Source organism: Mobula hypostoma, chromosome 1 (genome assembly GCF_963921235.1).
Source record: "Mobula hypostoma chromosome 1, sMobHyp1.1, whole genome shotgun sequence".
NCBI lineage: Eukaryota > Metazoa > Chordata > Chondrichthyes > Myliobatiformes > Myliobatidae > Mobula > Mobula hypostoma.
In genome coordinates, this window is record NC_086097.1 from 27,462,734 (window position 1) to 27,488,485 (window position 25,752).

The 25,752-nt window shown below is 43.4% G+C and overlaps 1 protein-coding gene across 3 annotated transcripts in view; it reads right to left on the reverse strand.

Moving 5' to 3' along the window:
- The window catches only part of ttc7b (tetratricopeptide repeat domain 7B), a 477,499-nt gene that overhangs the window by 157,118 nt on the left and 294,629 nt on the right, over nt 1–25,752 (reverse strand). For 2 of the 3 annotated variants that reach the window (XM_063045085.1, XM_063045099.1), the window contains one exon: nt 16,835–16,932. In XM_063045085.1, coding sequence (XP_062901155.1) covers nt 16,835–16,932 — 98 coding nt within the window. Of the gene's footprint in view, nt 1–5,926; nt 6,190–16,834; nt 16,933–25,752 lie in introns of those variants that run through there. The other variant, XM_063045092.1, reaches the window with a different exon arrangement.

The following is a 25,752-nucleotide window of genomic DNA, read 5'->3' on the forward strand; positions in this document are numbered from 1 at the left end:
ACAAAGTGTTTTCAGGTAGCTGTTTCCTCAGTTCATAATGTAACTAAGAAATGGCAGTAAACAGGAATGGTGGAAGTCAAGTTGAGGTCTGGACGACCAAGAAAACTTCCCAAGAGAACTGCTCATAGGATTGCTAGAAAGGCAAATCAAAATCCCCGTTTGACTGCAAAAGACCTTCAGGAAGATTCAGCGGACTCTGGAGTGGTGGTGCATTGTTCTACTGTGCTCTAGAATGGTGTTTCTGGATTTCACTTTGGCATTTAATACTTTTGTTCCATAGACCTCGGTGAACAAACTCCTACTCTTTGGTCTAAATGAACCACTGTACAATTAGGTTTTGGTCTTCCTAACCAACAGACCTCAGATAGTCAGGATACACAACCTCTTCTCTCTCCCCGTCATCCTCAACACAGGTGTCTCCCAGGGCTGTGTCCTGGCCCATTGTTGTATACTCTGCTCACACGTGACTGCATGACCAAACACCCAAGTAATCACATTCTCAAGTTCGCCAATGACACAACAGTGATGAGACGCATCACCAACAACAATGAGATGGCCTACAGAGAGGAGGAGGAAGCACTCAAGGCCAGGTGCCAGGCAAATAAACTCTTTCTCAATGTCAATAAGACAAAAGAGATGGTTACTGATTTCAGGAGAATTTGCACCACCCACCATCCCCTTTACATCAACAACACACACAGCAGTGGAAACTGTGAGGAGTTTCAAAATCTTGGGACTGCACATCTTACACAACCTCTTATGGTTCCAGAACACATTCTACACAATCAGGAAAGTTCACCTACGTTTCTATTTTCTGAGGAAGCTGACGAACAGGATTATGTACATCTGTACTCATGCCCTTCTACAGATGTGCAGTAGAGAACGTCCTAACATGCTGCATCACTTCATTGTATGAAAGCTGCGCAATGCATCACCAGCACCTCCCTACCTGACATTAAGGAATTAGGTACAGAAATGTGCTGGAAAGGGGCCAGTATCATCATGAAGGATCCCAAACACCTTGCTCATGGATTGTTTGTCCCACTCCCATCAGAGTGGAGGCTCCACAGCATCTATGCCAGGACCACCAGACTCAAACAGTACCTTCCCAAAGAAGTAAGGCTTATCAACAACTCCAACCACTAACCCACTACTCCAGACCCCCTACTACACTACTTTATCATTTCTTGTCAGAATCAACTTGTGTACACATACTGCTGTTCCTAGCATCACTTTATGGATATAGAATATCTCTCTCTCTCTATATATATATATATAAAATCACTTTATGGATATAGAATCACTCTATATATATATATATATATATATATATGCTAACAGGCGGGAGGCGAAGAAGGCAGTGTGACGCAGCGCACACAGCTCTCCGGTGAAATGATATCGTATTTGTAAGTAGAATGCCGTGTACAATTCTGATTTGATGGAGACAGACGTGAGAAGCAGAGGGACATCTGGAGAAATTTCTGAAATGCCCAGTTCGCTGCCGCTGCTACTGTGTGATCGAGATCTCCGGAGGGAAGGCCCCAAAATCCCCGGCTTTGCCTGCTGCTGGCGACCAAGGCTGAGGTCGAAGCGTTCGGCAGAGATGGTGCTCGGTACTCGGTATCGGACAGCTGATCAGAGCTCGAAGTTTTCAGATTACTCAGAGTCGGACTGTGGTTGGGCATGGCAGGGATAGTTTTCTTCCTTCTCCCGTCTGCGTGAGATGTGGGACTTCCGAGAGACTTTGAACTTTTTTACTGTGCCATGGCCTGTTCTTCATCAAGTTATGGTATTGTTGCACTGTTGTAACAATATGTTATAATTATGTGGTTTTTGTCAGTTTTTCAGTCTTGGTCTGTCCTGTGTTTCTGTAATATCACACCGGAGGAATATTGTATCATTTCTTAATGCATGCATTACTAAATGACAATAAAAGAGGACTGCGAGTCCTCATAATCTAATCTAATGTAGTTATACAAGGCTATAAGATAGACGAGCAGAATTAGGCCATTTGGCCTACCGAGTCTGCTCTGCTATTCCATCATGGCTGATTTATTATCCCTCTCAACCCCATTCTCCTACCTTCTCCCTGTAACCTTTGACACCCTCAAGTACCTATCAACCTCCCCTTTAAATATATTCAATCACTTGGCCTCCACAGCTGTCCATAGCAAGGAATTCTACAAAATCTCCACCTTCTTGCTAAAGAAATTCCTCCTCAACTCTATTCTAAATGGACTTCCCTGCATTCTGAGACTGTGTCCTTTGGTCCTAGACTCACCCACTACAGCAAATATCCTCTCCACACCCACTCTATCTAAGCTTTTCAATATTTGATAGGTTTCAGTGAGGCCCCCCCTCATTTTCCAGCAAGTTCAGGCCCTGAGCCATCAAACGCTCCTCAAACATTAAACCTTTCATTCCCAGAAACATTCTCATGAACCTCCTCTAGACCCTCTCCAATGCCAGCATATCTTTGCTTAGATAAGGGGTCCAAAACTGTCTACAAAATTCCGAATACGGTCTGACCAACGCCTTAGCATTACATCTTTGCTCTTATATTCTAGTGTTCTGGAAAAGAATGCTAACATTATATTTGCCTTCCTTAGCACTGACTTAACTTGCAAGTTATCCTTTAGGGACTCCCAAGACCCTTTGCACCTTTGAATTTTGAACTGTCTCCCCATTTAGAAAATAGTCTTTATTCCTTCTACCAAAGTGCATGACCATACACTTTCCAACACTATATTCCATCTTTGCCCATTCTCCCACAATGTCTTAAGTCCTTCAGCAGACTCCCTACTTCCTCACACTACCTGCCCCTCCACTTAGCTTTGTGTCATCTGCAAACTTGGCCACAAAGCCATCAATCCTGCCATACAAATCACTGATATATAATGTGAAAAAAACAGCCCAAATACCAACCCTTGTGGAACACCACTGGCAGCCAACCAAAATAGGCCCCATTTATTCTCACTCTTTACCTTCATTGTGCGCATGCGCCGGTCGTGCATGCAGGCTGGTACAGCCGTTCCGAACTATTCTTTTACCTTTTCTTCTTACTTTTTAATTTACGTTACTTTTTTGTATTTTTTTTCTCATGGTAACACGTCGAAGTTGCACCCTCTCTAATGTGCTGGTAGAGAGAGTTTTATTTGGGTTTTCTTTAGCACTGGAAATGGTTACATCCTGACACGCGGGACAGAAGCAAGGTCGCCTTGTGTATTCCACGGACCAGCAAACACCGGCCGGTTTAGCGAGTAGTGTGGTGGACACCCCTGCCAAAATCCAGAGGAAAACACACAGAGGGGGATCACAAAGCCGAGGAAAGAGGACTGGGTCGAGACAACAGAGACTTTTGGAGAAGAGGAGTTTGGTGGGTAATACCATTCCGGCTGACCGGAAGTGCACCGAGAGTGGTAAGCGGCATGAAGGAGTGGGGTGCTTACTGATCTGGCTAACAACAGATGGTGCAATCCGGAGTATATTACGATCGAGGAACATGTTTGCAGACTGGACACTGAACCTTTTACTGTTGGACTTCGGCCACATTCCACCGTGATACAGCACTGGCAGCACGGGAGGTCGTTCCTGCCTATGGCCATCGAACGTGCAGCTCCTCCCATGGAGGGTCGGACACCCTGAGTCAATAGACTGGTCCTGGACTTGTTTTCCATCTGGCATGGTTTGCGTTTTGTTGTTTGATTGTTGGGGTTTTTTGTATTGCTATATTTACGCTCTATTCTTGGTTGGTGCGGCTATAACAAAACCAAATTTCCCTCTGGATTAATAAAGTATATCTATCTATCTATCCATTACAGGATATTTTTGTAATACCCTGGGCTCTTATCTTGTTAAACAGCCTCATATGTGGCACCTTGTCAAAGGCCTTCTGAAAATCCAAATAAACAATATCCACTGACTCTCCTTTGTCTACCCTGCCTGTTATTTTCTCAAAGAATTCTAACAGATTTGTCAGGCAAGATTTCCCCTTAAGAAAATTATGCTAACTTTAACCTATTTTATCATGTGCCTTCAAGCATACCAAAACCTTATCCTTAATAATGGACTGCAACATTTTGCCAACCACTGAAATCAGGTTAACTGACCTATAATGTCCTTTCTTTTCCCCCTCCCTTCTTAAGGAGTGGAATAGCATTTACAATTTTTCAGTCCTCTGGAACCAGGATCTAGTGATTCTTGAAAGATCATTACTAGTATCTCTAAATCCTCTTTATCTACCTCTTTCAGAACCCTAGGGTGCAGCCCATCTGGTACAGGTGACTTATTTACCTTCAGACTTCTTACCTTTCCAAGCACTTTATCCTTAGTAATAGCAACTACACTCACTTCTACCCCAAACACTCTTAAATTTATGGCATACTGCTAGCTATTCCACAGCGAAGACGGACACAAATTACATATTAATTTCGCCTGCCCTTCCTTTGTCCCCAAATATTACCTCTCAAACATTATTTTCCAATGGTCCAATACAATTCACCTCTCTCTTTATATAGCTGCTAAAACTTCTGGCAACCTCTTTTAAAGTAGGGGATTTGCAACCCATTCCTTAGCTAGAGCCTTCAGCAATTTGGGCATTGAGGGAGAGAGGAAGAGGAGAGCCATCCGCAGTACCACCGATGCGGCAGAGAGGGCCTCAAGATGGCTGTGGCTCAAAAGAGGGGAGCCATGGAGTCATGAGTAGCTAGCCATCCGGACACAAGCTGGGGTCTGATCAGCCCCGGCTGGGTCAACTGGAGGAGGTTGTATGATGTTGAAAGACCCAAAACACCCGATGATTCCAGAAACATCACTGAAGATGTGTCCAGAAGCATCAGCAGATGTATGTACACAGACATGCTTTTTCTATCTTCTATCTTCTGTTGTAATTTACATCCCACATACTGGCTACTGTTCAGAGGAGTGCATATAAGTCTAAACAGGATCTTTTTACTCTTGCAGTTTCTTAATTCTACCCACTAGGTCTCTACATCTTCCTGTCTATTGAATCTCAGAGCTGTACATGGTAACATATATGTTCTTTGATAATAAATTAATTTCGAACTTTGAACTATGTCACCTCTTTCTAAGGAACTGAATTCATATTTTACCAACAGACCACCCAATGCTCTCTGCCTACCTGCTTGTCCTTTCGATACAAGGTATATCCTTGGATGTTAAGCTCTAAATTATAATCTTCTTTCAGCTATGACTGAGTGATGCCCACAACATCATTCATATCTGCAATCTCTAACTGTGCGCCAATATTTATTGTTTTTTTATTATTGTGCTCTTTATCTTATTGTATATTTTTGTGCTGCATTAGATCTGGAGTAATAATTATTTTGATCTCCTTTACACGTGTACTGGAAATGACATTAAGTAATCTTGAATCTTTACTCCAAAGAGAAAGCCGTAGTTCATTCAACGATCTTCATGCTCACTAATCCAGGCAGTATCCCAGTAAATTTCCTCTGCACCCTCTATAAAGCTTCCACATTCTTCCTGTAAAGGAGGTGATCAAGACTGAAAACAATAATCCATATGCGGTCTAACCAGGGTTGGCTTCGGTTACCGTATAAGGTAACTGGAGAATGCACCCTAACAGATGTATGTAACAAGTTATAGAGGTACATTTCCTCACAGCTCTTGAACTCAATCCCCCGACTAATGAAAACCTTCTTAACAACCCTATCAATTTGTGCGGCATCTTTGAAGGATCGATGGATATGGACCCCAAGATCCTGCTGCTCTTCCACAGGAGGAGTTTACGTGTGTACACTGAGTTTTATGTGTGAATCATTTAACAGATCTGTTAATAATCTGAGAAGATGAAGCATTAGAATAAACTTGCAAATTAGTAATAAGAACTTCTTTAACTAACTAAAAGGGAAAAAATTCCAGAAGGCATTCAGTATGGTGCTACGTAAAAGGATGCTGTTTATTAATCTGGCACGGTAGCGTAGTGGTTAGCGTAACACTTTACAACACCAGTGACCCAGGTTCAATTCTGCTGCGGTCTGTAAGGAGATAGTACGTTCTTCCCAGGACCTCGTGGGTTTCCTCTGGGTGCTCCTGTTTCTTCCCACATTCCAAAGATGTATGAGTTAGTAGTTTAATTATTCACATGGGTAAAAATGGGTGATGCGGGTTTGTTGAACTGGGAGGGCCTATTACCATGCCGTATCTCTAAATTTAAAAAAAAACCATCATAGATACAGGGTCAAAGCAAACAAGCCCATAAAATTTTCTCAACCACAGCCCCTTTTTTTTTAATTTTATTTTTATTTGGATAAGGAATTCACAATTATCATGTACTTTTTTCACACATATAACCTTTTCCATTTTTTTATATACCACAGCCCCTTCTATTGTTTTCTGAAATGTTGGCTACCCTTCTAAAAGATCCAATGTCCCAATGAAGGGTCTCAGCCCAAAATGTCGACTGTTAATTCTTCTCCATAGATGCTGACTGATTTGCTGAGTTCCTAGAGCATTTTATGTGTGTTGCTCAAGATGTTCAGCACTTGTAGAATCTCGTGTTTACCCTTTTACAAATACCAGCCCCGCCCAAGCCAAACACCATGCTAACTTTGAAACTAGTAGCTGTATCTTCATTACTGTGGGGTTAAACCACTATTCTTGTTACGGTTTGAGTCTCTGGTAAATAAGGTAAATGCAATGATGGCGTTTATTTCAAGGGGAATAGAATATAAAAGCAAGGAGGTAATGCTGAGCCTTTAAAAGACACTAGTCAGGTCGTACTTGGAGTATTGTCAGCAGTTTTGGGCCCCATATATCAGAACAGAAGGATGTGTTGTCATTGGTGAGAATTCAGAGGAGGTCCACGAGGATGATTCCAGGAATGAAAGGGTTAACATATGAGGAACGTTTGGCACCTTTAGGCCTGTACTCACTGAAATTTAAAAGTATGTGGGGGGGGGCGGAATCTCTTTGAAACTTACTGAACGTTTGAAAGACATGTTGAGAGGATGTTTCCTATGATGGGGGTATCCAGAACTAGAGGGTACAGCCTCAAAATTGAGGGGTGACACTTTAGAACAGAAGTAAAGAGGAATTTTTTTTAGCCAGTGAGTAATGAATCTGTGGAATGCTCTGCCACAGACTGCAGTGGAGGCCAAGTCCGTGGGTATACTTAAGGTGGAAGTTGATTGTTTCCTGATCGGTCAGGGCATCAAAGGACATGGCGAGAAGGCAGGTGTTTGGGGTTGAGTGGGATCCGGGATCAGCCAGCAGAGCAGACTTGATGGACTGAATGGGCTAATTCTGCTCCTATGTCTTATAGATTTTTGGTAACCCACACACAAGGGGAAACACATATACCAAACATCAGCTGCAATCTCCCCCACCTTTTCGGAGCGTTAAACAATAGCTACTGGCCTTGCCAACAATACCCACATCCAAAAACATCAAAACTATTCAAAGCTCGGATGTTTGTCTTGGTGTGCAAGGAGAAGAGACTGGAGAAAAAGAAGGAGAGCCTTATATTTCTATTTATGCATCTGCTATTTGTAGAATGATTTGCATTGTTACATGTAAGCAAGTGCTTGTCACAGCAAGTTAAAAATGATAGCAGATCCAACCTTGATTTCAAAACACATCTGAGAACTCCCACGAAGCATTCCAATGGAAACAACAGCAAATGCAAATCAGAAAAGATGCTGGAATTCTGAAATTGTAAACAGAAAATGCTAGAAATACTCCACAGGTAAGATAGTATCTGTGGAGAGAAAAACAGAGATAACACTTCAGAAACATGAACGGCAAGAAGAAACAAGAACTATTGCTTCTTCCTCCACAGATACTATCTGACCTGCTGAACATTTCCATCATTTTCTATTCATGTTGCATTGGAAACAACATTTGCCTTTCTCTGTGGTTCTGTAGAAGTGCTCCTTATCCTCCTGACATTTATGTCTCGCTGCCTTGGTAAAGTAGCCAGCATAATCAAATATCCTGGACATCCTCCCTTTTCCCCATCCCATTAGGTAGAAGATGCAAAAGCTGGATACACATATCACCAGGCTCAAGACCGGCTTCTATTCTGCTGTTACAAGACCATTGAACAATGCCCTAATATGGGAAATTGGACTCAGAGATTCAGATTCACTTATTCATCAGATATAGATCAAATCATACAGTGAAATGCAACATTTGCATTAACAACCAATACAACCTAAGGAAGTGCTGGGGTAGCCTGCACATGTTGCCACACATTCGAGCATTAACATCGCATGTCCGCAATGTTCAGCAGAACAACACAAGCAACAACAACAACAGAATAACAGCAAAGCAAGCCCCATTCCCTCTCACCTACCCACACAGGCAAACCTCTAACCCCAGGACAGGCCTTCTCTAGGCCTCTGGTGGACTTGGTTTCTAAGACATTGGGCCTTCGACTTCCCCAGTGACAACCTCCCTCCTTATGACCCTGCAATCTTCTCTGCAACTGTAACACTTTATCTTGCACTCTGTTATTATTTGATCTTGTACCATCTCAATGCACCACTGTAATGAATTGATCTGTATGAATGTTATGCAAGACAGGTTTTTCACTGTTGTTCAGTTAGACCATAAGACTATAAGATATAGGACCAGAATTAAGCCATCCAGTCCATCAAGTCTTCTTCGCCATTTCCCTCTCAACCCATTCTCCTGCCTTCTCCCCATAACCTTTCATACCCTGACTAATCAAGAAACTGTCAATTTCCGCCTTAAATACACTCAATGTACTGGCCTCTACAGCTGCCTGTGGCAATGAATTCCACAGATTCACCACCCTTTGGATAAAGAAATTCATCCTCATCTCCATTCTAAATTGACATCCCTCTATTCTGAGGCAGTGCCCTCTGGTCCTAGACTCTCCCACCATAGGAAACATCCCTTTTACTTCCACCCTATCTAGGCCTTTCACTATTCAATAGGTTTCAATGAGAAACCCTTTCATTCTTCTAAATTCTAGTGAGTAAAAGCCCAGAGCTATCAATCGTTCCTCATATGATAAGCCTTTTATTTCCGGAATCATTCTCATGAATCTCCCCTGAACTCACTCTAATGTCAGCACATCTTTTCTTAAATAAGGGGCTAAAAACTGCTTGCAATGCTCCCAGTGAAGCCTCATCAGTGCCTTATAAAGCCTCAGCATTACGTCCTTGCTTTCACCTGTTCTTTAACAGATTTGACAGTGTGGCCCCTGCCCATCCCACACATGAGCCATCTGTTGTCAGCCCCCAACCAATACATATTCCACTCTCCCCTCCTACCCCTCCTCACAGTCCCCCACCCTGCTCTCATGACTATACCCCTTCCCCACACGAAACCACCACGGTGGGCTTCACAGCTCTACAAGTGAGAAGACAGCTGAAACGTCTCAACCCAAGCAAGGCTGCAGGACTGGATGGTGTCAGTACCAGGGTGCTCAAAGCCTGTGCCCCTCAGCTATGTGGAGTACTTCGCCATGTATTCAACCTGAGCCTGAGGCTCTGGAGGGTTCCTGTATTGTGGAAGATGTCCTGCCTCGTCCCTGTGCCGAAGACGCCGCGCCCCAGCGGTCTCAATGACTACAGACTGGTGGCATTGACCTCCCACATCATGAAGATACTGGAGAAACTGGAGCTGCTCCGGCCTGTGGTCAGGCCACACTTAGATCCCCTCCAGTTCGCCTACCAGCCCCAACTAAGAGTTGAGGATGCCATCGTCTTCCTGCTGAACCGTGTCTACACCCACCTGGACAAGCCAGTGAGCACTGTGAGGGTCATGTTTTTTGACTTCTCCAGTGCGTTCAACACCATCCGCCCTGCTCTGCTGGGGGAGAAGCTGACAGCGATGCAGGTGGATACCTCCCTGGTATCATGGATTCTTGATTACCTGACTGGCAGACCACAGTACGTGTGCTTGCAACACTGTGTGTCCGACAGAGTGATCAGCAGCACTGGGGCTCCACAGGGGACTGTCTTGTCTCCCTTTCTCTTCACCATTTACACCTCGGACTTCAACTACTGCACGGAGTCTTGTCATCTTCAGAAGTTTTCAGATGACTCTGCCATAGTTGGATGCATCAGCAAGGGAGATGAGGCTGAGTACAGGGCTACGGTAGGAAACTTTGTCACATGGTGTGAGCAGAATTATCTGCAGCTTAATGTGAAAAAGACTAAGGAGCTGGTGGTAGACCTGAGGAGAGCTAAGGTACCGGTGACCCCTGTTTCCATCCAGGGGGTCAGTGTGGACATGGTGGAGGATTACAAATACCTGGGGATACGAATTGACAATAAACTGGACTGGTCAAAGAACACTGAGGCTGTCTACAAGAAGGGTCAGAGCTGTCTCTATTTCCTGAGGAGACTGAGGTCCCTTAACATCTGCCGGACGATGCTGAGGATGTTCTACGAGTCTGTGGTGGCCAGTGCTATATGTTTGCTGTTGTGTGCTGGGGCAGCAGGCTGAGGGTGGCAGACACCAACAGAATCAACAAACTCATTGGTAAGGCCAGTGATGTTGTGGGGATGGAACTGGACTCTCTCACAGTGGTGTCTGAAAAGAGGATGCTGTCTAAGTTGCATGCCATCTTGGTCAATGTCTCCCATCCACTACATAATGTACTGGGTGGGCACAGGAGTACATTCAGCCAGAGACTCATTCCACCGAGATGCAGCACTGAGCATCATAGGAAGTTATTCCTGCCTGTGGCCACCAAACTTTACAACTCCTCCCTTGGAGGGTCAGACATCTTGAGCCAATAGGCTGGCCCTGGACTTATTTCATAATTTACTGGCATAATTTACATATTACTATTTAACTATTTATGGTTCTATTACTATTTATTATTTATGGAGCAACTGTAACGGAAACCAATTTCCCCCAGGATTAATAAAGTATGACTATGACTATATTCTAGTCCTCTCAATATAAGTGCTAATATTGCAATTGCCTTCCTCATTACTGACTCAACTTGCAAATTAACCTTTGGGGAATTCTGCACAAGGATTCCCAAATACCTTTGCACCTTTGATTTTTGAATTTTCTCCCTGTTTAGAAAATAGTATATGCTTTTATTCCTTCTACCAAAGTGCATGACCATATATATCCTAGCACTGTATTCCATCTGCCACTTTTTTGCCCATTCTCCTAATCTGTCTAAGTCCTTCTGCAGCCTCCCTGCTTCCTTAACACTACCTCCACCTCTACCTATCTATATCATCCATAAAATTGACCAGAAAACCATCAATTCTGTCATCCATGTCAAAGAAGTGTCCCAATACCAACTTCTGCTGAACTTCACTAGTCAATAGAAGCCAACCAGAAAAGACTCCCTTTATTCCTACTCTTTGCCTCCCGCCAGTCAGCCAATCTGTACTAGTATCTTGCCTGTAATACCATGGGCACTTACCTTGTTATGCAGTGCTATGTGCGGCACCTTGTCAAAGGCCTTCTGAAAATCCAAGTACACAACATCCACTGATTCTCCTTTGTCTATCCTGCCTGTTATTTCTTCAAAGAATTCCAATACATTTGTGAGGCAAAATTTTCCCTTAAGGAAACTATGCTGTCTTTGGTCAATTTTATCACGTGCCTCCAAGTACCCCCAAACCACATCCTTAACAATCGACTCCAATATCTTCCCAACCTCTGAGGTCAGACTAGCTGGCCTATAATTTCCTTTCTACTATTCTCCTTCTTGAAGAGTGGGGTGACATTTGCAGTTTTCCAGTCCTCTGGAACCTGTGACAATAATACATGCTATTTTAGTAATATAATAATAATATTACATGTGAAAATAATAAACCAATTTACCAATTGTATACATTCACCAAAGGATAATAGCCATTGGGGGAAGAGGAACTGTAGAGACTGGGGATCTGTCTCGAGATGGGAACTTCAGGTCAAGAGGGCACCGAGCTGAGGTCGCTACGCGATCATGGCTCAAACTTAGTTCATTATAAGTTTATAGTGATGGGTTTGGGGTCAGAGAGAAGAGGTAGGGGTAAGGTTAGGGTGTAAGGACAAGGAGATATTGAGGGACAAGTTTGTGTAAGATTTACAGGTCAGGCTGCACTCTAGGCCTGTGGTGAAAGGCCAGCAGTGTGGACATGTGATGAAGGGCATCTGGAGTCAAAGTCTTTGCTCCGCTCTCCGTGCTTGAAGGGTAGCGACGTGGATCTGTGATGAAGGACATCTGTGGATGTCCGACTGGCAAGTGCAGTGGACGAGGTCAGTGAGGATGACAGCTGGTGGACCCCCACCTCTCTCATGCCAGTGAGACCCCCATGTCAGCAAGTGCTGGAACTGGATATCCATGTGGGCAGGGCTGGTGACCTTCTAGATGAGTCCGGAGTTTGAGGCCTGGAGCTTGGTATCCTGTCATCGGCTAGGCCTGGGGTCGACACCGAAGATTGAAGCTTGAAGGTCGATTGGAAGTGGAAGACTGGGCCGAAACTTCAGATGTACGAGTATAATAGTCCACTGGGAAACTTGGAGGCCCACTCTCTGCGGGTCCACTGGAGGCTGGAGGTCTGCAGGCCTGAACTGGGGTTGGAAGACTGTGTATGTATGAATGGGTGGGTGGGTGGGAGAGAGTAAAGGGGTTTGTTTTTGCTGCTTTGTTCCTGCTGTTGTGTTGCGTTATTCCTCTGAACATTGTGGGCATGCGATTTTGGTGCCAGAATCTGTGGTGACACTTGTTGGCTGCCCTCAGCACATTCTTAGGTCGAGTTGGCTGATAAGGCAAATGACGCATTTCACTGTATATTTCAATGTACGTTTGATCAATAAGTGAAACTTAATCTAGTCATAGTCATAGTCATACTTTATTGATCCCGGGGGAAATTGGTTTCCGGTACAGTTGCTCCATAAATAATAAATAGTAATAGAACCATAAATAGTTAAATAGTAATATGTAAATTATGCCAGTAAATTATGAAATAAGTCCAGGACCAGCCTATTGGCTCAGGGTGTCTGACCCTCCAAGGGAGGAGTTGTAAAGTTTGATGGCCATAGGCAGGAATGACTTCCTATGACGCTCTGTGTTGCATCTCGGTGGAATGAGTCTCTGGCTAAATGTACTCCTGTGCCCACCCAGTACATTATGTAGTGGATGGGAGACATTGATAAAGATGGCATGCAACTTAGACAGCATCCTCTTTTCAGACACCACCGTGAGAGAGTCCAGTTCCATCCCCACAACATCACTGGCCTTACCAATGAGTTTGTTGATTCTGTTGGTGTCTGCCACCCTCAGCCTGCTGCCCCAGCACACAACAGCAAACATGATAGCACTGGCCACCACAGACTCATAGAACATCCTCAGCATCGTCCGGCAGATGTTAAAAGACCTCAGTCTCCTCAGGAAATAGAGACGGCTCTGACCCTTCTTGTAGACAGCCTCAGTGCTCTTTGACCAGTTCAGTTTATTGTCAATTCGTATTCCCAGGTATTTGTAATCCTCCACAATGTCCACACTGACCCCCTGGATGGAAACAGGGATCACCAGCACCTTAGCTCTCCTCAGGTCTCCTACCAGCTCCTTAGACTTTTTCACATTAAGCGCAGCCAGTGCAGAGTACCCCCGTGGTCATTCCCATCAGTAATAAGTATACTGCTTTGGATACTGTTGTGGCGAGGTGGGGGAGGATGACCTACGAGGGAGAAGCCGCAACAAGAAGGTCTCTGGCTCTGAGGCTCAGAAAGGAAAGGAGAGAAGAGGACTTGTTAAGTGATCTCATGTGCTGCACCTTGTCAAAGACCTTCTAAAAATCCAAGTACACAACATCCACTGATTCTCCTTTGTCTATCCTGCTTATTATTTCTTCAAAGAATTCCAGCAGATTTGTCAGCTCCTGACACTCTCGACCTACTGAGATATTGCTAGTGTCTTCCACAATGAAGACGGATGAAGAATACTTATTCAGTTCATCCATCATTTCCTTGTTCCCCGTTACTACCTCTCCATCATCATTTTCCAACAGTCGACATCCACTCTCACTTCTCTTTTAAACTTTATATATCTGTAGAGACTTTTGGTATGCTTTTTAAAATTGTTGGCTAGCTTATATTTGTATTTAAATTTTTCTCTCTTTTTTGACTTTTTTAGCTGCCTTCTGTTGGTTTTTAAGAACTTCCCAATCTTCCAACCTCTGACTAATTTTTGCTCTATTATATGCGCTCTTTGATTTTTATGTTGGCTTTGACTTATCTTGTCAGCAACAGTTGCGTTATCCTGCCTTTAGAATACTTATCCTTTGGGATGTATTTGTACCATGCCTTCCAAAACTCCCAGAAACTCCAACAATAGCTGCTCTCTCGCCATCATCCATGCTAGTATCCCCTTCCAATCAATTATGGCCAGCTCCTTTCTCATGCCTCTGTAATTCCCTTTACTCCACAAGTCAGGGAAGTAATAATAGAGAAGCACATATCTTGTGAAGGGTACAAGACCATCTCAAAGGCATTGAACATACTGTACTTTGGAGCTTAGTGCAGTCCATCACGAAAAAGTGAAATAAAGATGAAATCACAGCTGCACTGCCTACATCAGGCTGCCCCTCAAACTTAGCCGCCGGAGAAGAATGGCACTTGTAAGAGAGGCTATTGTGATGCCAACAGTCTCTCTGACTGAGCTGTAGAAGTCGGTGGCTGCAACTGGAGATGAAGTTCATGGCTCTTCAATCTCAAAGGCCTTGCAGAAAAAGGATATTTATGGAAAAGTGGCAAGGTAGAAGCTCTGGCTGAAAAAGAATATCCTTGCCTGTATAAACATTGCAAAGCATCACTTACAAGATACTGTAAAGATATGGAAAAAGGTCTTGTGGTTGGCTGAGACTAAAGTGGAACTCTTTGGCCTCAACACTAAGTGGTATGTGTAGCATAAATCTAATACTGTGCATCAACCAGGTAACACCATCCCTAAAGTATGGTGGAAGTAGCATCATGACATGGGGGATGCTTTTCAGCAGCAAGGAGTGGAAACTGGGAGGATTGATGGGAAGATGAATGCTGCTAAATACAGAAGAGCCTGGATAAAAACCTGGTAGCCTCTGTCGGAGAGCTTAATCAGGGGCGGAAGTTCGTCTTTCAGCAGGACGACCCAAAGCACACTGACAGCGCAACCATGGAGAGGCTTCAAGTGGAGAAACTGATGTCCTTCAGTGGCTCAGACAGAGTTCTAAACTTAGCCTGGTTGAACACCTCTGGCAAGACCTAAAAATTGCTGTCCACCACCACTCTCTAACTAACCTGGCACAGCTTGAGCAATTTTGCAAGGAGGAATGGGCAAATCTTGCTCCATCACATTGTGCAAAGCTAATAGAGACTTATCTAAAAAGACTACCTGCTGTAATAGCTGTGAGAGGAGCTTCAATTAAGTACTAAGCAAAAGGTGACGAACACTTTTGAACTGCTGATATTTCAGTTTTTGAACTTTTAGTTTTTAATGCTTTACAATTTTCCCTGCTTTTTGGGCTCTATTGTGGAGTATGTAATACATAAATAAAATTTCTCAGTTAAATTGATCAAAATCCTTAGTTGTAACACTCATTTTTGCAGACAAAGGCTTGTGACTGAATACTTTTTCCAAGGTCCTGTATACCCCTCATAATTTTGTATACCTGTATTATGCTCTATAATGATCAATATTCTCAAGTGAACGCTTCTTGAAAGCATGCAAAAGTTGAAGAAGACTGGGGTGAAATGTGACATTATCACACCTCTCACAATGCAAACCTATTCAAAATGTTCTTCTGCTTAGGTACCAATGGGAATGCAGTCACTTTGGTGATATAAGCAAGGATTGCCAGTCACAAGTGGATCACATCTTAACACAGCTGTGACATTGGCAGAGTGAGGGTAAAGCAGATGAGGAGAAAATGGGAATGCGAGCTATAATGTTGTTTCAGAGAGTTATTTACCAGAACAGTCCAGCAACAGGTTCCAGCTGAACTGACAGAAGGTGAAGCAGCAGAAGCAGATTCAGTGGTAACTTTCAAAGTGTAAATGATTATTTTGTCAAAAAAGAAACATCTGCAGAGTTGTGGGGAAAGAGAAAGAAGGTGGAAAACTTCTTAGTAGTTCTGTATGGGCTAGCACAAGGACAGTGGGCTGAATGGTCTTCAAGTGGTGCCATAAAGAGCAGCAAATTTTGTAAGATTACTTGGTTTATTAACATGGTGGCCCCTTAAAACACATGTATTTAATAGTCTATTAAAATACTTAAACTTTGCACCTAAAATGCTTATAAATTTTCCCTTTTACTGCAGGGGTTGTTAGGTCCACTTTCCATTACTGGCATCCAACCTGAAAAATAAAGCTTCACTTAAGTAAAAAGTCTCAGCAATTGGGACCCAGGTTATAGCCGTGTCTGTGCAATCCAAATCAACACAGTATGAAAACATGAGGGAGAGAGGAACAGACGGATAAGCTGGTGAGAGGAGGCTTGTGTCAAGTGTAAACAGTCACATCGAAAAGCCTGTGCTGTTATTTTCAGGATAATTTCATTAAGTAATTCTTGAGTGGCACACATCAAGATCTCTCCACATTCGAAGGAATTTAAAAACAAAAAAAAGAATTTTAAATGCATTAAAATCAGTGCAAATGTTACTTTAAGTGCTGAACCCATCTGTTTAACTTCAGTGATGTTATTTTATGGCTTACTATGGGAGGCTGTACCCTGTTTAATTGTCAGTGTGGACCTGTTTGCCTCCTGTTACCTCATGCCAATACACCAACTGTAGAGGAAACACATGAGTATGTTGGAGTGAACTCTCAGATTAGTGACTTGCTCATGTGTGGCTGATTCAGATGGAAGACAAAAGACGGTTTTTACCTGTCTCAGGATCGCTGAAATCAGGCAGAGTGATGGTGTTCAGGTTTCGTCTGTCTGCTATAACTCTGTCTAGAAGGCTGCTCCCTCTCCCGGAGTCACTGCAACACATTTCAAAATTACAAAATGTAACAAAAAATATAGATTTAGTGGAATTGTATTATTGTCACACGTACCGAGATACAGTGAATAACTGTCTGTGTGATCCAGATGAATCATTCCAGACATAAGGACACAGGTAGTAAAATTAAAACAACACAGAATATATTGTTGCAGTTACAGGGAAAGTGATGTGCAGTTAGACAAATAAAGTTCAAGGGCCATAATATAGTAAATTAGAAGATCAAGCATTCATTTTTAGCAGTCAAGAATCTGACAACAGCAAGATAGAAACTGACCTTGAGTCTTAGTGCATAATGGGTAGAAGATACAAACGCTTGAAAGCCATACCACCAGATTCAAGGACAGCTTCTATCCCACTGACATCAGACTCTTAACCAGACCTCTTAAACAATAAGATGGATTTAACCTCACAATCTACCTTGTTATGAACTTGTACTTTATTGCTTACCTGCACTGCACTTTCTTTGCAGCTTTTACACTTTATTCTGCATTGTTATTGTTTTGCATTGTTCTACCTCAATGAACTGTGAAATTATTTGATCTGTATAAACAGTAGGCAAGACAAGCTTTTCACTGTATCGGTACATGTGATAATAATAAACTATTTCCTTTAACCTGACAGTACATGCTTTCTGGAAAAGAACCAAGATAAAATAGGAGCAACATATTTAAATCAGGATAATGATAGCATTACTATTTTGAGATTGGATTTAGTAGAAATGGACTGGAAACAGCTGCTTTGATAAGAAATCATTCTTGGAGCAATGGCAGGGGAATCAAGAGGTTTGAAGCAAACATTCTCACAAAGAGAAAGGGCAAGACCACCATATCTAGAGCTTGCTAAGTGCATAGAGGGTTTAACAAGGCAATGAGAGTTTTAGCATAAAGCACAGGGGTGGAATTAAGAAAATTAAAAAATGGCTTTTAAGTGCATAGAGTGCAACATAAAATTTAAGGGAAATGAAGAGTTTATATAGGACAAGAAAGACATGTAGATGTCTGGGGTGTGAATGAGGTTAACGTTCGTTTTGTGGCTGTCTTTACAGCAAGGATGATGCTAGCACTCTAGTTAGATGAACCCTTGTGAAATACAGTACGGCATTAACTAAACATCAGTAAAGAGAAATATGAAGAGGTACAGTATCTTTAAAAATGGATAAACCATAGGCCCAGATTAAATCTCTCCCAGTCAGGTAAAAGGTGGAAGCTGACAGTGGAGATTTTAACTAGCTTTTCAGTTGTGCCAGAAGATTAGAATGTTGTTGTATTGAACATGGTGGGCATGCTGTGTTGGCACTGAAATGTGTGGCGACATTTGCGGGCAGCCCCCAGCACATCCTCAGTCAATGTTGGTTGTTAATGCAAACAATGCATTCTGTTTTGATGCACATGTGATAAATAAATTAATCTGACTCTGAGGCTACGTCCACACTAGACCGGATAATTTTGAAAACGCCGGTTTCGAGTAAAAACGACAGGAGTCCACACTAGGAGTTTTTCAAAATATCTCTGTCCACATTAAAATGGATATTTGTGCGAATCTACTCCTACTGGGCATGCGCAGACACATCTACAGAAAACAAGCGAAGAGGAAACAGTATAATATTTACATTTCTGCGGCGGCATTGTGCTATTTCCATTGGTCAAAAACTAGAGTACCAACAACAACAGCCAAAGAAAATTTTCAACAATGTCTTTGAGGAATACAAAGAAAACCTCCACTGGAAAAAGCAGACCAGATTTCTTCGTTTAGACAGACAATGAAGTTGAGCTGTTCCTGCGAGTTACAAACGACTACAAAGTCAGCAAAGTAGTGGAGAACGTGGAGAACTCCAAACAAGCTATTAATGTAGATAATAAAGTAAACAACACACACATGAAGCCATCCCCTACCCAAGATCAACAAGAGAGTGGAATCTTCTGCTGCCAGACCTGCACAGTATTTCTGACATTAATATTTTTAAAGAGAGACTCAATCAAATCAATTTAGGGGATCTAGTCAAAAAAGCTCACTTTACAATTTAACTCTCGCGCCGTTTACACCGACTGCACCTTATAACAGCCGTCCGGCAGTGCTTGCGTAGTACCAAGCAGAAGCAGAAAAAGCATTGTTGTGGTGGTGTTGTCATGACAGCGTTTTTAAATATCTCTGTTTTCCCCATCCACACTATAACGCGCAACAATCGTTTTCAAAATTACACACTGTAGAGAGTGTTTTAGAAAAGCTCCGTTTTCAGGGGAAGAAAATGCCGTTTCAATGTGGATGGAGGGTCAAAACGAAGAGAAAACGCTTTGTTTTCAAAATTATCTGGCGTAGTGTGGACGTAGCCTGAGTCACTGCTAATGTGTGCTGTTTACCAAATGATTGTAGTTTGTTAGTTTAACTAGGGCTGGGCAAATAATTAGAAATTGCTAATTGGTTTATTATTGTCACATGTACTGAGGTACAGTGAAAAAATTTGTTTTGCATGTCATCCATACTTATGATTTCACTAGAAGTAGGGAACGAAGTAACAGATTGTAGAATGAAGTGTTACAATTACAGAGAAGGTGCAGTGCAGGTAAAATGGTTAATGTACAAGACCATGACGAGGTAGATTCTGAGGTTAAGAATCCATTTGAACACACTAGAAGTCCATTCTATAGTCTTATAATAGGGTGTAGAATCTGTCCTTCACCTTGGTGCTCACAAACTGCTGGAGGAAATCAATGGGTTAGTCAGCATCTGTGAAGGGAAATGGACATTCGACATTTTGGCTTGAGAACCTTCAACTGGAGTTGCCTGATTTCCTTCAGAGGTTTTTTTTTTAGCTGTGGAATAAATAATGGTTAGAAATGAGGGAGATTGACCCTTTTCTTCAATTAGTACTACCAGTACTACCAACTAGTATTTCTCCATGGATTGTCACCTTGTCATGGTGGAGAAGCTTGTGTGGTCCTGTGATCTCGAGAGCAATGCCGTCTGGAGCTACGCTCCTGGTAGGGTCACCCATGGCGGTAAGGTCAAGGTCCCTGAAGAAGAACAATCCAACCAAGACCTCAACGGTGGAACAGGCGGACGAAGTTACTTCAAACTCAACTGCTGTGAAGGCGGATGAAGGCTGCAACAAATCCATCAGCTCCAATCATCGTGGTTTCCATGCCATTGGAATCAGTTGGTTGATTTGTGAAGTATCGTGTGCTTTTTGGAGTGCAACATCAAGTACACATTAAACAAATACACGCACAGGCGTCTTTGCTCTATGGGCCACTTCTTCAGAACGAAGACCATCATCCTCGACCTTGAGGGATAACCATGCCGACGATGACTACCAGGTGTACTTAACATGTACTTTATAGGCTGACAGAATGGTGACACCTCTGAATGTGACAGCCTAGGTACAATGTTCGTATCTCAAGAGTAGAAATTGAAACCACACATTGTGTTGAATTCAGTGAGCAACTATTCCCTCACAGTAACTTGCAGGGTATTGCAATTACTCGAGTTGAGTATGATGTTCTCCTAAGGGCTGGTCTATTGGTTGGTCCACAGGTGATCTAGAATCCATACTCTGGTGCAGTGTAGGCAAGAGTAAGTGGTGGCTGTAGTTAATGGTTGGGTCTTTTTGGTTGTTCAGTCTCTCCTTTCACAGATGCCTCTTGTTTTCTGTGGCACAGCGGAGGTCACTCTCATGTAATGCAGCTCCCTCTTGAACAGATGGCAGGACTGGTCTTTTGTGATACTTATTGCAGCGACCCTCAGATTTCAATGTACCCCCGGTTTAACAGTGAAATAAAGCACAGCGTGATGCCATGTGTTATAAACAGATGAGACTGCACTTAGAGCATCTGCACAAGACTTTGGTGGGGCCAAACGTGGAAAGACTGTGCACAGTTTTGCTCACCCAGTTCCAAGAAAAATATCACTAAATTGGGAAGAGCACAGAGAGGATCTTCAAGGATGCTGCCAGGACTCAAGAGAGGTTGGGTGGGCGAGGTCTTTATTCCTTGGAATCTACGAGGGATGATCTAATGTGGTGTATAAAACAATGAGGGGTGTAGACAGGGGAATACACACAGTCTTTTTCCCAGGGGAGGGAAATTAAACGCAGAAGGCATTGGTTTGTGAGAGGTGAAAGATATAAAAGGTATTTGAGGGACATTTCTTCATCCACAGGGTGGTCCATATATAGAATGAGCTGCCAGAGAAAGTGGTTGAGGCACGTACATTAACAACATTTAAGACAGTTGGACAGGTACATGGATAGGAAAGGTTCATTAATAAGACATAGGAGCAGAATTAGGATATTTGGCTCATCAACTCCGTTCCGTCCCTCTCAACCCATTCTCCTGGCTTCTTCCTGTAACCTTTAACACCCTTACAAATCAAAAACCCATCAACCTCTGTTTCCCATAGCTGTCTGTGGAAATGAATTCTGCAGAGTCACCACCCTCTGGGTAAAGAAGTTCCTCCTCACATGTATTCTAAAGAGACATCCTTCTACTTTGAGGCTGTGCCCTCTGGTTCCAGACTCCCCAACTACAGAGTTATAGAGTAATACATACACTGGAAAGGGAAGAGAGAGAGAGAGAGAGAGAGAGAGAGAGAGAGAGAGAGAGAGAGAGAGAGAGAGAGAGAGAGAGAGAGAGAGAGAGAGAGAGAGAGAGAGAGAGAGAGAGAGAGAGAGAGAGAGAGAGAGAGAGAGAGAGAGAGAGAGAGAGAGAGAGAGAGAGAGAGAGAGAGGAGAGATGGAGACACAGATCACATCTGTGTCTGTGGGAGAAGAGAACTACAGAAGTAGATGGAGATATGACAGATGGTTGGAAGGCAAATTACTGAAGTGAGTCTTGAGGTTTACACATTATCAAACACAATTAAATCCTTTCTCGTTCACACAAGGCTCTGTAACAGATCTTAACCAGTCGCTGTTCAGGGTGTTGTATATATAAAAGAGGAGTTTCAAGCAGTTGGTGATATTTCTTCAGAGCACATGCTGAACTCCTGTATGGGATAATGGAGCATGATCTCTCCTAGATCCCCATCTCTCAGAGCTGGTGTTAATGTAATCAGCACCTCACTCTCTGATAGAACACGATAATGATGTTCAACAACTACAACATTTCCACATGAATTTTTGCTACTTAAACAGCTTTAATTAAAACATATAAGGTTCTTATTTCCAGTTCAGGTGTATTTGTCAAATGCACATCGAAACATGCAGAAAACTCTGCCCTTTATGTTAACAACAAAACATGTCCATCATGCTTGGCAGGACAACGCAGATCACAACAAAGAAAAACATACTAAGCGACAAAGCACAGCAAAACAAGACCACTTCCTGCCTCCCACCAACCCATGCACAGTGCCCTAACTGCAGGATAGGCCGTCTTCAGGTTTCAACCTTCAGCCTCCAGAGGACTCGTGGATTTACAGACATATTGGTCAGTTTTTTAATGGCCCAATACCATGAATGTAAGTTTTTAGTAAAACTGAAGTAAAATGTCTCAAGTTGTTTTACAGAGTGACAATGTGCCAAAGAAGTGCCTATTAAGGGCAGATGTTCTACAGTATCACAGACTAGATTGGCCGAAGAGCAGGTTTCTGTGCTGAGGTGCTCTATAGAACATTAAACACTACAGCACAGTACAGGTTTTTCAGCCCACGATGTGGCGCTGACCTTCTAACCCACTCCAAAATCAATTTAACCCTTCCCTCTTACGTAGCTCTCCATTTCTTCTATCAATTACGCCCAAAGCTTTGGTTGAAGAACCAGGTTTTAAAAAAATAGTGGGCCCTACTGAGATCAGTGTCCATTCCATCTGATCACCATATCCCTCTGAGTGAGAGCAGGAGTCTCCTTGTTGCAGGTCTGGAAATCTTTCTGACTGTTGATCCAGTTAACACCACTCACCCACTAAACCAAGCTGTCGTGACCATCTGTGGTAGGATCCACAATTACTTTAGGCATACGGAGTAGAACTATTTCATTACCTTTCTGCCAAAGTCTATCACAATCGCAGTTCTCTGTATAAAATTTCAACTGCCTCATGCCTGCTCTGTCAGCTTATTGATATACCCAATACAGTTATCGTGATTCAATCATTCATCTTCCCCTGACTGCTCCCCCCTCGAGCCCTTTTATATGACAGAATAGTACATTAGCAAGGAGCTTATGACTGTGGGGGGCGGGGGGGAGTTGAGAACGACTGACAAAAAAAGGCTTTGAATGGCAGAATTAAATAGATTATTGGTGTTGGTTTATGAATGTCACCTGTACCAAGATAAAGTGAACAGCCTGTCTTGCAACTTGTTTAAACAGATCAAATACACAGTGTATTGAGGTTGAATAAGGTAAAAAAAGTGTAAAAGTTACCAACAGCCCAGTGCAGTAAACAAAGTGCAAGATTATAACGAGGTAGATTGTGAGGCTAAGAGTCCACTTTATCATGCAAGATATATTTTCAAGTGTCTAATAAGTGGGATGGAAGCTGCTTTTGAGCTTGGTAGTACCTGCTTTCAGGTTTTTGTGTCTTCTACCCAATGGGAGAGGAAAGAGGGCGGGTGGGGTCTTTGATTATGCCGGTTGTTTTCTTGAGGCAGCGAGAAGTATAGACAGGATCTACGGAGGTGAGGTTGGTTCGTGTACTGTACTGAGCTATGTCCACAACTCTCTGCAATTTCCTGCAGTTACATGCAGAGCAGTTGTCATACCAGGAAGTTATGCATCCAGACAGAATGGTAGATCGATAAAAATTGATAAGAGTTGACAGGGCATGCCAAATTTCTTTAGCTTTCTGAGGAAGTGGAGGAGTTGGTGAGCCTTATTAGCCATGACATTAACATCCACTTTCACCACGGTACGGAAATTCAAATCCAATACCAGCAAGGAAATGGTTGCAGATATCACTTTGAATTTGAAGAACTTTCTAGCAGTGCGATCACTCAAGTTGAGTATGATGGAGTATGATGTGCTCCTAAGGGGTTGTCTATTGGTGGGTCCTCAGGTCTATGTAGAGGCCCATCTGGGATCCACAGATTCTGTTGCATTGTGGGGATGAGTAAGTGGTGAGTGTGGTACTGGTTGAGTCTTCTAGTTGTTCAGTCTCCTATTGCAGCTACCTCTTGTTCTCTGTGGCACAGCTCCCTCTTGAAAAGACTTCCTCCAGGTGTATCTATTGAATACAATATCTTCCCTGTTTTTCAGATGTAATGTTGAATTTCTTCAGGTTGATTTTGTTGTTACTTTTGAAGCATTTCCTATGCCTTCGACCACTTGGGAGTAAAGGATCTGTTTGGGGAGACCTAGGTTAAGCACTCGGATGACAGGACCTATCTTTCTGCTCTTAAACGCATCTCCCCCATTTCACGTACATCTGCTCTCACTCCATCCTCCCACCACCCCACTAGGAATAGGGTTCCCCTGGTCCTCACCTACCACCCCACCAGCCTCCGGGTCCAACATATTATTCTCCGTAACTTCCGCCACCTCCAACGGGATCCCACCACTAAGCATATCTTTCCCTCCCCCCCTCTCTCTGCATTCCGCAGGGATCGCTCCCTACACAACTCCCTTGTCCATTCGTCCCCCCCATCCCTCCCCACTGATCTCCCTCCTGGCACTTATCCGTGTAAGCGGAACAAGTGCTACACATGCCCTTACACTTCCTCCCTTACCACCATTCAGGGCCCCAAACAGTCCTTCCAGGTGAGGCATCACTTCACCTGTGAGTCGACTGGGGTGATATACTGCGTCCGGTGCTCCCGATGTGGCCTTTTATATATTGGTGAGACCCGACGCAGACTGGGAGACCGCTTTGCTGAACATCTACGCTCTGTCTGCCAGAGAAAGCAGGATCTCCCAGTGGCCACACATTTTAATTCCACATCCCATTCCCATTCTGACATGTCTATCCACGGCCTCCTCTACTGTAAAGATGAAGCCACACTCAGGTTGGAGGAACAACACCTTATATTCCGTATGGGTAGCCTCCAACCTGATGGCATGAACATTGACTTCTCTAACTTCCGCTAGGCCCCACCTCCCCCTCGTACCCCATCTGTTACTCTTTTTAATGCACACATTCTTTCTCTCACTCTCCTTTTTCTCCCTCTGTCCCTCTGAATATACCTCTTGCCCATCCTCTGGGTCACCCCCCCCCCCCGTCTTTCTTCCCGGACCTCCTGTCCCATGATCCTCTCGTATCCCCTTCTGCCTATCACCTGTCCAGCTCTCGGCTCCATCCCTCCCCCTCCTGTCTTCTCCTATCATTTTGCATCTCCCCCTCCCCCTCCAGCTTTCAAATCCCTTACTCACTCTTCCTTCAGTTAGTCCTGACGAAGGGTCTCGGCCTGAAACGTCGACTGCGCTTCTTCCTATAGATGCTGCCTGGCCTGCTGCGTTCACCAGCAACTTTGATGTATGTTGCTTGAATTTCCAGCATCTGCAGAATTCCTGTTGTTTGCGTTTAAATTCACTACTGCGAAGCCTCTTCCGGTGATGCCTACACCGAAGAAGTTTAGATCCTCTCTTCGACGGGAGTTCAGTGAAACCATCTCTCACTGCTCCCCATCTGTGATTTCTTCGGCTCTTCAACTTTTCGACCAGACTTTGACTCAAACTCGCTATCACTGCCATGTATCCTTTCTTGGAATGTGCCTCCGTTGCCAACTTACTCCAGTTGGCTTTAGGATTCGTTTCCAAGCCTCTCAATTTGGACCTTCTGAGGATCCCAGGTACTCACATTTCATTGACTCTGCCTCTCGCCGCTTCTCCCGTCAAGCTCTGAAGGCGACGCTCTCCGCCATGAGGAGGTACTTG